Source organism: Coffea arabica, chromosome 8e, assembly GCF_036785885.1.
Source record: "Coffea arabica cultivar ET-39 chromosome 8e, Coffea Arabica ET-39 HiFi, whole genome shotgun sequence".
Classification (NCBI taxonomy): Eukaryota; Viridiplantae; Streptophyta; class Magnoliopsida; order Gentianales; family Rubiaceae; genus Coffea; species Coffea arabica.
Genome location: NC_092324.1, coordinates 47,225,001 through 47,237,752, shown reverse-complemented (window position 1 = coordinate 47,237,752; position 12,752 = coordinate 47,225,001). Strand labels below are relative to the sequence as shown.

Here is a 12,752-nt window from a genome sequence, read left to right as displayed (position 1 = left end):
AATTTATTACGAATTTGATAGAAGTTACAGAATCCTCTATCAGAAATTTAAATTCGACGGAAGCAGCATAATTTAATATGTTAAGTTTGCCCCCAAGGCCCCCCAGTAATTTGTATTTCTAGTTATGCCCTTTTTTCAACCATCTTATTATATTTTCTGATTTCATTTTTATCTCATGTACATAAGGATGGCATCAATGGGATGCTCTCTAAAACCTCTATTACTAAATCCTTACGCATTTAAAATAAGTCTTTTTTTTTTAAATTCTATCATTAACCTTATAGGTTCAATTGTCATTATCTAGCAAAATCTCTCTTACTAAATTATTACACATTTAAATAAGTCTCTTTTTAAATCCTGTCATTAACTTTCTCCTTTTTCTTTCTTTCTTTTCTATCGAAAAAAACTCTCTAACTAAAATTCCTTTCAACTCTCTCATGGAGAGAGAGATAAGATGTTTCTGATCTTTCCCTATGGGAGGATCCCTCTCTATATATTCTTTTCATATGTGTGAATAAAATCTCTTCTAAGATTTTCCAATGAGAGTTTCTTCTCTCCTTAAGGTTGTTTAGTGAGAGTTTTTTTCGCTCCTAAATTTTTTTAGTGAGAGTTTTATTCTCTCATAAGGATTCCTAGTGAGAGTTTTTAATAATTTTTTTATTAGACCTAAGTTTTTTTAGATTTTGATTATCAGATCTAGAATTTTTTAGATCTATTTGGTAGATCTCACCATGATATTTGGATTTGAATCAGTTAATCAACAGATTTGACGAATGGAAGCGTGCGCAGATGTCCATGAACTTACAAGTATTTTGTCTCATTTTTTAAATTTGAAATTTTATAATGTAATTTTTATTGTTCATCGAGTATCCTTTATCTAGATAATATAATTTCTGCCATTAGTACAGATTTTAATGAAATTATAATATTTTATTTAAAAAAATCCTATCATTAACCTTACAGGTTCAATTGTTATTACTGAACATACTTGCTTGTGGTTTGGAATTAACCATTGGATGCTTTCTACTCGTTACTCAATTTTATGGGTTAATGGTAAGAAATAAATAAAAGGGTAAAAAGGAAATTCTAAAAAGCAACATTAGATTGTTTATATCAAACTACTTGCTCCTACTTTTATTATTGTAGAGATATTGAACATGCTCTCGCTTGTGGTTTGGGATTAACCATCAGATGCTTTCTACTCGCTACTCAATTTTATCAAATCATTCATGAAACTACGATACACATATTTAAATAATTCAAAAACGTCCCATCAAAATAAAAACATAAGTTAAAATCATGGTTTCACAATCCTATCATATACATGATACAACTTCTTTTCTTTTCTTTTTTTTGAAAAAATCACTTCAATGATTGTCTCCAAATGGTGAAAATGAAATATGAACCAAATGAGTTAAGAATGCCTTAGAAGATAAAATCGAATATGCTTTTTCCAACCCCTGATGATGTCTCTGTATGTTTGTGTGGGGTATCGGTTTTTTTTTTTTTTTTTTTTTTTGGGATCTCTTATCATACTCATATTGGATTACTCATCACTAACCTCTCTTTGATACTAAATTCTAATAGATAATTTATCAATTGTATAATTGCATTAACTATTGACGGACACCGATGGATAACATCTAATCCTATTCTATTTATTCCCATCCCTTTGCATCTATTGGACATGTTTGGATTGCCATTTTCTGAAATTTTTGTAGAAAATATACTGTAGTAATTTAATATATGTAAGATAAAAAGGTAATTGAAAAATATATTCACGAAAAATATATAGATTTTTTTGGTGAAAAATCCCTTTCCAAACAACGCATCACCAAAAAAAAAAAAAAAATTCCATTACGACATTTTGTTTATCCTTTTTCCTTTTCTTACAGAAGTAAGAAATTGTTTAATTAAACCTAATCCCAAATTTAATCTTAAAAGCCAGCAACTTTTGAGGCAAATCTGAAGACTTAACTACCCAATTCTTAACCCACCAAGAATGGTGTGGGATAGACAGAATAGGGAAGCCTAAAAGTCTGCTGCTACAAAGGAATAAAGACAATTTGGTTACCCATTGTGCTCTTATAACGTTTCCCAAAAGAAATTCATATTCTTGGTTACACGTTGCCTTGATCACTTCGGTCTTCAATCTCAGACTAGCTGTACAAAGACAGTTCAGCAGTAGTATCTGAGCTTTGGCAAGCTTCAACTTTCGATAGATCGAAGCAGAAAGATTCATCACTTCCGGTCAAGTCGTGAAAGTGTAACGTTGTACGAAATCGTCATCAGCAACTTCTCACTAATTTCGCCTTCCAAAACTACCCCTCCCCGTTACTCTCTCGAAATTTACTCAAATGCCCCGTACACACTCTCACCTGCCACTCTCCACTTCCGGCGAGTACTCCAAGACCGGAAAGACTAAAAGGCCCCTCCAAATCCCATCCCGACCTCGGACTCCCCTACCCATTACCGTAATTTCAGCTCTTTGCGTCCTCATCGGCGTTGCCGGAATCAGCCTCTTTCTCCTCGCCGTCCTCCGCCCCAGGCCCGCTCCAGTCTTCCGCTGTGGCCGCATTCAGGACACTTTCAGGGCCTTCTATTCTCTTTCCAGCGCTTGGCGACTCGGAGGAGGAGACTCCGGCGTCGGAAATGCCACTGGCATGGAGCGGCGGAAGCTTCTTGGGTTCGTCGGAATTCAGACGGGGTTTTCCTCGGCAGATCGCCGGGAGGCCTTGAGGAGTACTTGGCTCCCTTCTGAGCCTGAGGGTCTTCTTAGGTGCTTCCAATCAGTTCTTCTTTCCTTTTTTCTTTTTGTATGCATTGACCTTGAACTGGTTCAATTGGGCTGCTTTTCTGACGCAATCCAGTTTGCTGGGAGAAAAAATTTATAAACTAATCAAGAGGACAAAAGACTGGTCTAATCACTCTATGATCGATTTTTACCAATTCTTGATTGTAGCAGATTTCAGTATTCATCCTTGAGACCAATCTCCAGTCAAGTTGGTCAAGCCAATTACTGTTAATTTTCCTACTGTAATTTCCAAAATATTGGTTATATGCTAACAAAAAAAAAGCTTGATTCCCTTACATGTTTTAGAAGTCAGAATGGATGGTGAATATGGATGGTTATTGTCGTTAATTGTATTGCTAAGAGGAAGTTCTCACGATGTTAGCCTATGCTTATTGTACAAAATACAAGTAAGAAAAGGATAAGAAAAAATGTTATGCTGGCTATAATATATTTTCTCTGGCTACTTGCTTCTGATGAACTTTCAACACCCTCCAAACCCTTTTGGGCCCCTTAAAAAAAGGGAAGAAAGTTAAGAATTATCTTGGTCGATTTAAGCAATTCAATGTCCTTTTCTTTAACTCAAGTATGAGGTAAGATCTTCCGCATCTGGTGCTGGGCTGCTTAATTTTGAGAACCTGTATACAGTGGCATTCTCTCAATGATTAATTTGGCATGTTAGTAAGTACCGTTTTCTAGAATTTTACAATAAACTGACCTGCTGTTATGCCCGTCATTTCTAACCCTAGATTGGAGCAAGCTACTGGTTTGGCATTTAGATTTGTCATTGGACGATCAAAAGACGCAAAGAAGATGGCTGAGCTTGAGAAAGAGATTGAGAAGTTTCAGGATTTTATGATCATTGATGTGGAGGAAGAGTATTTCAAACTGCCATACAAAACGTATAGTTGAGCATATGGTTTCTTGTTTTGTATCATGGGATTTAAGCAGCTTATTTATCAGTGCTTTTGCCTCCTATTGTAGGTTAGCATTCTTCAAGGCTGCCTTTGAGTTATTTGAAGCTGACTATTTTGTCAAGGCTGATGATGATATATATCTTCGTCCGGGTGAGCTTTTTTCTGGATAATCCTGTGTCTCCAGCTCATGAATCTGCATCGTATTACTAATACCTCGCTCCATCAGATCGACTTGCAACACTATTGGCTAAGGAGAGAACCCATAAACTCAGTTATATTGGCTGCATGAAGAAGGGACCTGTGATTACTGACCCAAAACTGAAGTGGTAGGGCGTTATGAATGAGTCTTTTCAGCTATAAGACAGAGAATATTGAGGCTAAAAAGTCTTCATCTTTGGTACCATTTACCTGAACTTTTTGTACCATAAAAACTTTCAGGTATGAGAAATCTGGACATCTAATTGGAAATGAATACTTCCTGCATGCTTACGGTCCTATCTATGTTCTTTCTGCAGAGGTGGTCGCATCCCTGGCAATTGCAAGAAATAACAGGTGTGTAATATACTATATGGATCCATGTATTATCTTCTTTGTAAAACCTCCTATCAAGTGTGCACTTCTTTTGATAATTGTTCTCATAATTGTTTTGTTGATTGTTCATCACTTGATAGTTGTTGTTTCTCTTAGTTATGTTGCAGTCTGCCTTTCCTGTAACTTGTATTGGAGAAGACCTTGACAGACATCTTGTGGAATAAAAATGCATAATTTGATTACATTTCTGCATGCTTGTTCTTCCAAACACTCTTCGGTTTATTTCTCTTATATCACTGATCAAATTATACACAATTGCTTTACAGCTTGAGAATGTTTAGTAATGAGGATGTCACAATTGGCTCATGGATGCTTGCTATGAATGTTGACCATGAAGATAATAGAGCAATATGTGATCCTCGATGTACTCCAACATCAATCGCAGTTTGGGATATCCCAAAATGCTCAGGTGCTGCTATGCTGTTATACCTTTTCATGAGATCAAAATAATTTCGAGTCCACATTGGAGTTTACTGTATTTTTGTCTGTAACATGGTTAAAGTCGCAAAATGTAGAGGTATAACATGCATCTCCGACAGATTTCTGCCTATATATCAAGCTTATGCTAAAGTCTTAACCAATTTCTGGCATACTATAAGATCTACATCAACAAGATCATAAAAAACATAGATTGGCAACCTGTGTCCGACCTGATTGCCTGATTTGTGCTGAATCATCTATCCTTCTCCAATTTTTTCCTTCTGATACAAGTCAGATAATTTAAAGTTATGAAACTACATGGTTTTTTTTCCCCTTAATTTTCAGAAAAGAATAACAATGTAGTCTCTAGTTCATGACTCGCATTAAGTTGAGTTAGATTATCGGGAGACAGCCTCACAAAATTCAAATCTCTCTTAAAGCCTTCTACTGCTACACTCACCTTTGACGCTACGGGCTTTCCTCCACAAAATCTCTTCCCATTATCCTTGTATTGTTTCGACTTGATGCAATGTCTGTGGTATTTCAACATCATCATTTTGTAGTACATGTCATTGGATGTGTTTTGTTCTTTGGCCTTGTTCGGCCACAACAAAGTGGTGTTTAGAAGGCAAGGTCATTGAGGCAGTTAACATTTAATCAACAGGCTCAGTGCGTCAAATTAATTGAAAATAATATTTCCTGAATGTATCCTGTTCTTACATGTAATTGGTAATAGTACTTTCATGTTCTTCTGTATTGTATAACTTTCAGGTGCAGCAGCGATGAATGCAAATTACATATTTTACTTCATGATATAGCTTATTGCTCTATCTCAACCATTTGAAATAATGAGACGAGTCTTCTGCTTTATGGCTTTTAGTTAGTTCATGATAAACAAACTATATACAGGTCTTACTGTTATATTTCTCAATAAAAGAAGGATTATATTGCTCCACTCATTTCTATCGACTCATTATTCTGTTACCATGAATTACGCATCTGGATTTCAGGATTCTGCTTTTACTGAATTTTGATTGTTTTAACCTTCTTCTTATTTTCCTTTATATCTTCCTAGTTATGTTATCTTCAAGATAAAGATGTAATTTTTAAATTTGGGTGGTGCATAATTAGAGATTCTGGCCAAATGCTTAGGTCTCTGCAATCCAGTTACAAGGATGAAGGAGCTTCATAACACCAGCATGTGTTCTAAAAGTCCCACATTGCCACCTGATGATAGATAGGCAACACCAGCTACTGGCTGCCTTCTGCCCACGATTACCTGGGGAATGGCATATCTGCATTCTCATTCTTCCAAATGCTTTTTGCTGTATAGTGTAGTATCTGCAGCTAACTATATCTTGTACTATTTGTAATCATGATAGTTGATACTTCAATCCAAACCTGTTTTGAGTATACCCAATTACGTTTCTTGTCAGGGCTGTTGCCAATTATGTATCTTTTCAAGTTCGTAGTTTCTTATCAGTCAATCCCTCTTCCAGTCAACTAAATTCAGGGCTTGTATAAAGTATCCTTGCTTGTAAAACATATCTGTTTTATTTTTAGGAGAATGTATGAGCAGCTTTTTTTTTATTCTCCACACATTCACATTGTGTAGATTTATTTATATTGCCTTTTCTTTTTAAATGCCAGCCGTTATTGTTACGGGCCTTATGGCTGACCTCTCCCATGCTGTGGAAGCATTTGCCTGCCTCACTACTTAAGTTTGTTTGGATATTGAATTTATTTGTAAAAAATTTGTTGCTTGCATTATTGATAAATATTTCAATCACCTTTTTATTATTTCATATATATCATATCAAAAAGAATAACATCCAAAAAAGTGTTACAGTATGTTTGTAAAAAAAATTATTTCAAATGATTTATTATCCAAAATTCTGTGCAGCATGAAAATCACAAACACAACAAAGATATATATATATAATATATATATATATTGAGTGGTAAAAATGCATATGGGTAAGATAATTTTTTATTTGCATCTATCCATTGAGTTGATGAACGTTACTTCCTCAGAGAGAGATTTAAAAAAATGGTACTGATTGTGAAATTAATGTCTTCATTGGAAAATCATGCATAAAACTTCTATCTATATATGTATTGCATGTTCTTGATGTATTTATCCCCATTATTGCAATTTTCCGTGAATGAATGAAATTGTACGGTTTATCACAAAAAAAAAAGAAAGAAAAACTGAAAAATTACCTTGGCAACGAGTACAGAAGTTAGATGTCACGATTAACTTAGCATTAAAACAGCACAATTTGAAAATCCCTTTAAAAATAAATTCCTACAATCAGATTAAATCCCAAAACAAGAAATGAGATGTATGAAGAAGCATGATATGTTCATTCGAATGTACCCAAAAGGTCGTGGTATCGTATGGACATTGGAGGCATTGGAGGGCGGTGGTGCTTTGCTCGAGGGTGGCAAGCGGACAACTTGATAGTCTGTCTGTTTGTCATCATGATGATGATGAATCAATTAGCCAAACACGAAGCCAAAAAATTGCCAAGCCTTTTAATCTCCTCTCCATATTTTTTTAATCTCCTCTCAATTTTTCTTTTTAAATATATGAGTGGGAGGCCCCAATCACGAATTTTTCACTTACATTTCTTCTCTCGAATCAACCAAACCATCTCTCTCCCCTCTTCACTTGTATTGACGCATCTTCAAAATTGTGGAAATTTGTTTGCCTTGCTGCTCCCCAGGCAGCTCACCCACTCCGTCAAGGGAAATCTCTTCTTTCTTATTTATGCCCCTAAAAGAATCGTTTGGACATCACTGCAGTATTGCTCTGGGCAGAGCTGTTAATGGAGCGGAGTAAGCTTGAACCAGACCCATTCAACTCAAAAAAAAGCCGTTGAGCCTAAATTTTAAGTGGATAGACAGAGTTTGAGTATAAATGTTAGATTCGAATTAAATATGAGTTGAGCTCGAGTCATGTTAAGTTCAAACTCAATTAAGGTCTCGTCCATACATGAATATAATTATATATATATTTTTTATAATAATATCTATAATTCATAATTATAAAATATATTATATGTATAATTATATATTTAATTATGAGTTTGGACTGAATCCGACTTGAGCCCAAACCACATATAACAGTGTGAGTTGAGTTTGAATATTTTAATTTGATCTCGAAACCGAGAAAGCCGGAAACTCCAAAGGCACCTAGTATAATTTTGTGAGTTAAGCCTGAACTTGTTAAATTTCGGTTCAAAAACCTCAATTTACACCCCTAGCTTCAGGAAAAAAGGGAAAAAACAAATCCTTCACCAGAATTTTAACCTTTGATGGCATTTGCACCTGTGCAAGAGAAGCATATTCGTGTTTCCTTCTTGTTTGTGGTGGGTAAGATGTTCCTCAGCAAATCAAACAAAACTTCTCTTCTTTCCAACTAAAATTTCGTTAGTACACAATGTTTATATAATTATATTATATATGTTGTAGTTGGTTAATACGAATAAAACAGTTGCAGTAGTAGGTGACAAACATGAGGGAACCCTTATATCAAAGTTGTTCAAGACAAATAGTGGGATACTAATACATTAGTTCGTTAAGTTCTTTTATGCTTTAATAAGTAGGTAAGTACTTCAAAAAGAAGTCATGTTTTAGACTGTAAAAGCAAAAAGGGAATCATGTTTCAATAAATATCTTAATCTAAAAGAATAGTCATTATTCAGAAATTATATACAGTTCCATAATTACCCTTTCCAGTTGGGATATTTTGATGAATATCAAAATATTAGCCAACTGAGTTAAATTCTTCATTTTGACCTGTCCATAATTATGGGTATTTGGGGTATGGGGAACCACCTTTTCCATTGCCATTAAAAGCAAGTTCCTTTGTAAAAATTCTTGTGTAGCTAAACAAAAGTTTCCAAATTATTGCTTTCTGATACAAGTTTCAACTTGCAAATATTGTGGAAGACTAGAAAAGCTGTTAAATATGTCTCCTCATTGGCATCACAGTAGATACCCACTAAAAAGAATTCCTTATGCTCTTTTTTTTTTTTAAAAAAAAAAAAAAACTATCCGCCTTATTTGGTTTGTCATTTTCTCTTAAAAAATTTTACGTTTTTTTATGATCATATTTTTCAATCATCATTTTATTTCATATAAATCAAATTATTATAATATATTTTTCTATAATAATTCTAAAAAATAGCAATCCAAGCGGATTTAGAAAAAAGGGTTATTATCACTTTACCCCCTTAAACTATATCACTACTATCAGTTTACCTCCTAACGTTATTTTTTAGTCACTTTACCTCCATAAATAATTTAACTCAACATGTTAAGAAATTTTGGACAAAAATACCCTTTTATTTGATAGCATTACTACATTGTTATTATCACTTTATTCGTTTAGATTATAATGATACAATCACTTTAGTTCCTAACATTATTTTCTAGACATTTTACCTCATTGTTAGTCTAACTAGTATGGTCAAAAAATTTTAAATATATTTACCCTTTTTATATATAATTAAAAATAAAAAAATTAGAATGATTTTTCTTCATTTTTTCACTTTAAGAGATCGAAAAACATAAAAATAAAAGGGTTTTCTCAAATTTCTTTTTTTCACATTTATTAATACTAGGAAAAGAAAAAGAGATAGGAAAGAAGGAGACAAAAAAATTAGATTTTACAAAAAAAAAGAAAATAAAGAAAAGTCTAACATTATCGTATTACTTTAAGGTTGTCGAGATTAGGATTGGAATTTGGTGGTAAACAAAAAAGTGAAATAATTTTAAAATAATAAAAGTATTTACTTCTTTTTTATTTGTAAATTTTAAAAAAAGAATTGAGCTCTCTCTCTCCCTCTCCCCCTCCCCTTCCCCCTCTCCATCTTTCTATTTTTTTTTCAATATTAATAATATTGCCAAGAAGAAAGAAATTAATACTTTGATTTTTTTCTTTATACTAAAAAGGAAAAGAGTCGCTTTAAATTTTTTATTATTTTTATTATGCAAAGAGGAGGGTATTTTCTTCTAAAATTTTTTAACTTGCTAAATTGGTTTAATGGTAGGATAAATTGCTCAAAAAATAACTCTGGGGGTAAATTGATAATGAGACTATATTTTATGGAGGTAAAGTGATAATAATTTTAAGAGTTAAATATGTCTTTTCACTTTAATTAACAAACTCCGTTAAGTTAGACAGTTAGTCTTGGGGGTAAGGTGACTAAAAGATAACGTTAAGGAGGAAATTGATAGTAGCATCAAACGTTAAGGGGGTAAAGTGATAATAACCCTAGAAAAAATAATAAATGAAAATGCATAACACGAGATTCCTTGTCCTGCGGAGAATCCCATGGTCTTGAGTTTGACTTCCAAGAATGGCAAAGAATCTAGTCAAGACTCTAACAGCCAAGGATACATGGAGCCCTCGAAATAGAATTGTGAAGAAGCAATCTCCACCCACCAGTTTTGCTCACCAACCGTAGCAGTCTGATCCAGCGGCTGTACCTTTTTTGCACCAAACTAGCCCCCCACCTTGCATGTATTGACAAGGGGGGCTTTCATCAGAGGTAATAAAACAACATTAGAAGAAGGAAAAAGTTACCGTATTCCAAAATCAGGTTATTTGGCTCATTTCTCATTGATACACCAAAATTTTTCCGCAGAATTCGCTAACGAAAAACTGTAAGAGAATAAACGAATTTTTACCAACTGAACCAACTTAAGTCTTATTACATTTGTTCATATGTTGCAAATTGCAGTGTGCACGTTACAATTTCACACATTTTTCTCAATTGCAAATTGCAATGGTAGAGGCCAATCCTTCCATCCCTTATTATTAAATGCAAAAAAAAGAATCATTTGTTGATAAAAGGTCCCACACTTTTGGTTTAATGGGGAAGATTCTTTGGTCCTGGTGTAAAAGTGGAACAGAACTGATATTCAGCTTTTGATTAGTAAAAGATTCACCAACTTCCCCGGATATAATAAGGGACATGGGCCTATTGAAGCTGAAAGGTCTATAGAGTCTAAGCATGAATAATATCTATGAATGTCAATGAAAATCACTGGCAGAACAATCAAAAGAACAAAAAGTACCTGCTTGGATATATGTAAACTCTTATTTTACTGAAATATTTGGTTAACTATAATGTCACTCGATTTGGACTCTTTTTTTTTTTTTTTTTTTTAATGAAATGTAACAAGAACTTGTGTGCTTTATTCTCACGTAATTGAAAGGGAGCAGCTAATGACCATATTTATGTGGAGTTAATTCAGCATGGTAGGTGGACTCAGCTAACTAATATGGAGTGATTTGAACAAAAAGGCAACTGCATTTCCTTTTAGCTGATAACGGGATATTTATGTGGATGGAACAGTTCCTTTTAGAAAAAGTTAAGAGATTTCCTTTGAAAGTTGGTGTAGATGGATGGCATGGTACCCTGCATAATTTGAGAGCTGAAATTTTGTTGTTGGGGGGGGGGGGGGTGGTAAAAAAACACTTTGACCAAGTTGTATTTGGATCTTCTAGTGCACAAAATTCCCTTAGAAATTTATGGTGGTTGTGAATGATGAGCAGTATCATTTCATACCATGTTAGGGACTAGAGATTCTTATAGTGCGATTGAAGTATCTCAGATACTACTATTTGACATCCTGCTACATTTGCCAATACTTTCTATTTTAATAACTTGCTGCTAAATTTTTTTTTTTTTTTTTGTTGAACAAAGGAAACATCTGGATATATTTACTTCTTTATTCTTTTAATGCCTAGTTTGGGAGACGAAATTTGAGCAGAAAAGTAAAGAAGGGAAGAGAAAGGTAGGTATTTACTACGTTTGAGAGTTTTAATGAAATAGAAAGGAAAAGAATTCGACTGATTTGAGAGGAGGAACAGACCCGTTACAGTTAAAAAAAAAAAATTTCCATCCAAATCGGGTAAAAAGCAAAGGAAAGCTACAGAAAGTCTACAAAAAATTTTTAAATTGTCCATTCTATCCTTGAAAAGGTATTAAATGAAATATTTATTGATCAATGTGTTCAAAATCATCTCATTTCTTTCATAAACTCCGGAACAACAATAAAATTTCTTCTCTTCTTTTCTTATCCTTTTTTTTCCTCTCATAGCTTAAGCTTTCTTTTCTTTTCTTTCTATCCTCAGCTCCCAAGCTAGCTATTAGAGTTCAGGTCTATAACTAAGAATTTCTTTATCAGGGCTTGAAGCAGGATCTTACTGTTCTTTATAGTAGTAGTTTATACAATCATTTCGCTGCTCTAGGGGAAGGGTGAATGGGGAGTTACATTTTTGTTCTGAGTACCAGTCAAATTTTTGAGTAACTAATTACACTGCATTTTTTTGGGGGGCCAGTTATCAGCAAAAACCTCATGTTTTCCATTGCTTATCCGAGCCTTAAATTTACTATCCATCCATGGCATGGTTATCATGTTTTTCTTAATAATATATTGAGATGTACCTGTTGAGGTGAGAGATTGAGATAAGCCAAGCGTGAAAGAGAATTTGCCAAGCCAGAGCAAATCCCACCCCATAACAACTTCCCCCTCTCCTACCAATTGATCCAAAACTTTTTCTAAGGCTTTGATTCCATTCCACAATTCCCCATTTTTCACTCAATTTTCATCCACTGAAACTCAATCCACCCCGATTCATTCCCTTCCATACATTCCCAGATCTGTCCGAGAAAAAAACATGCACACTCAGCACAGACACGCATGAATATACATAGATTCCCTCAAACAATTGGCTTTCACGACCTCAACCAGATGCCCACGTGACAAGAAGATCCCTGTCTTTTTCTTGACGTAGGTCCGCTATCTCTCTTAATCTCCACCCACCACCACCACCAGATCTTGAAATTGATTCTTTACTGCCACAAAACTAATCTTTATACCCGCACATAAGAAGTATTAACAACTGTACAGTAGTATGATTAGTTAGTAGTATATATAATGCAAAAGACGGTATCGCCTCAACTCAACAACCCATTCCCACCACCCACCTCTTATTCAGTTAATGGAACAAT

The 12,752-nt window shown here is 34.2% G+C and overlaps 2 protein-coding genes across 2 annotated transcripts in view; both read left to right on the top strand.

Moving 5' to 3' along the window:
* The first annotated feature begins 2,156 nt into the window (after nt 1-2,156).
* On the top strand, nt 2,157-6,154 carry LOC113702753 (probable beta-1,3-galactosyltransferase 12). The gene is made up of 7 exons (XM_027223882.2): nt 2,157-2,779; nt 3,541-3,693; nt 3,776-3,858; nt 3,935-4,034; nt 4,147-4,260; nt 4,566-4,708; nt 5,872-6,154. The coding sequence occupies exons 1-7, from the start codon at nt 2,358-2,360 to the stop codon at nt 5,958-5,960; spliced, it is 1,104 nt and encodes a 367-aa protein (XP_027079683.2). The 5' UTR covers nt 2,157-2,357; the 3' UTR covers nt 5,961-6,154.
* Nucleotides 6,155-12,751: 6,597 nt separating this feature from the next.
* Nucleotide 12,752, top strand: part of LOC113703629 (glycine dehydrogenase (decarboxylating), mitochondrial-like) — an 8,244-nt gene continuing 8,243 nt past the window's right edge. The window contains exon 1 of the mRNA XM_027225058.2: nt 12,752. This exon is cut by the window's right edge and continues 1,387 nt beyond it. The gene's annotated coding sequence lies outside the window, so the exon portion shown is untranslated.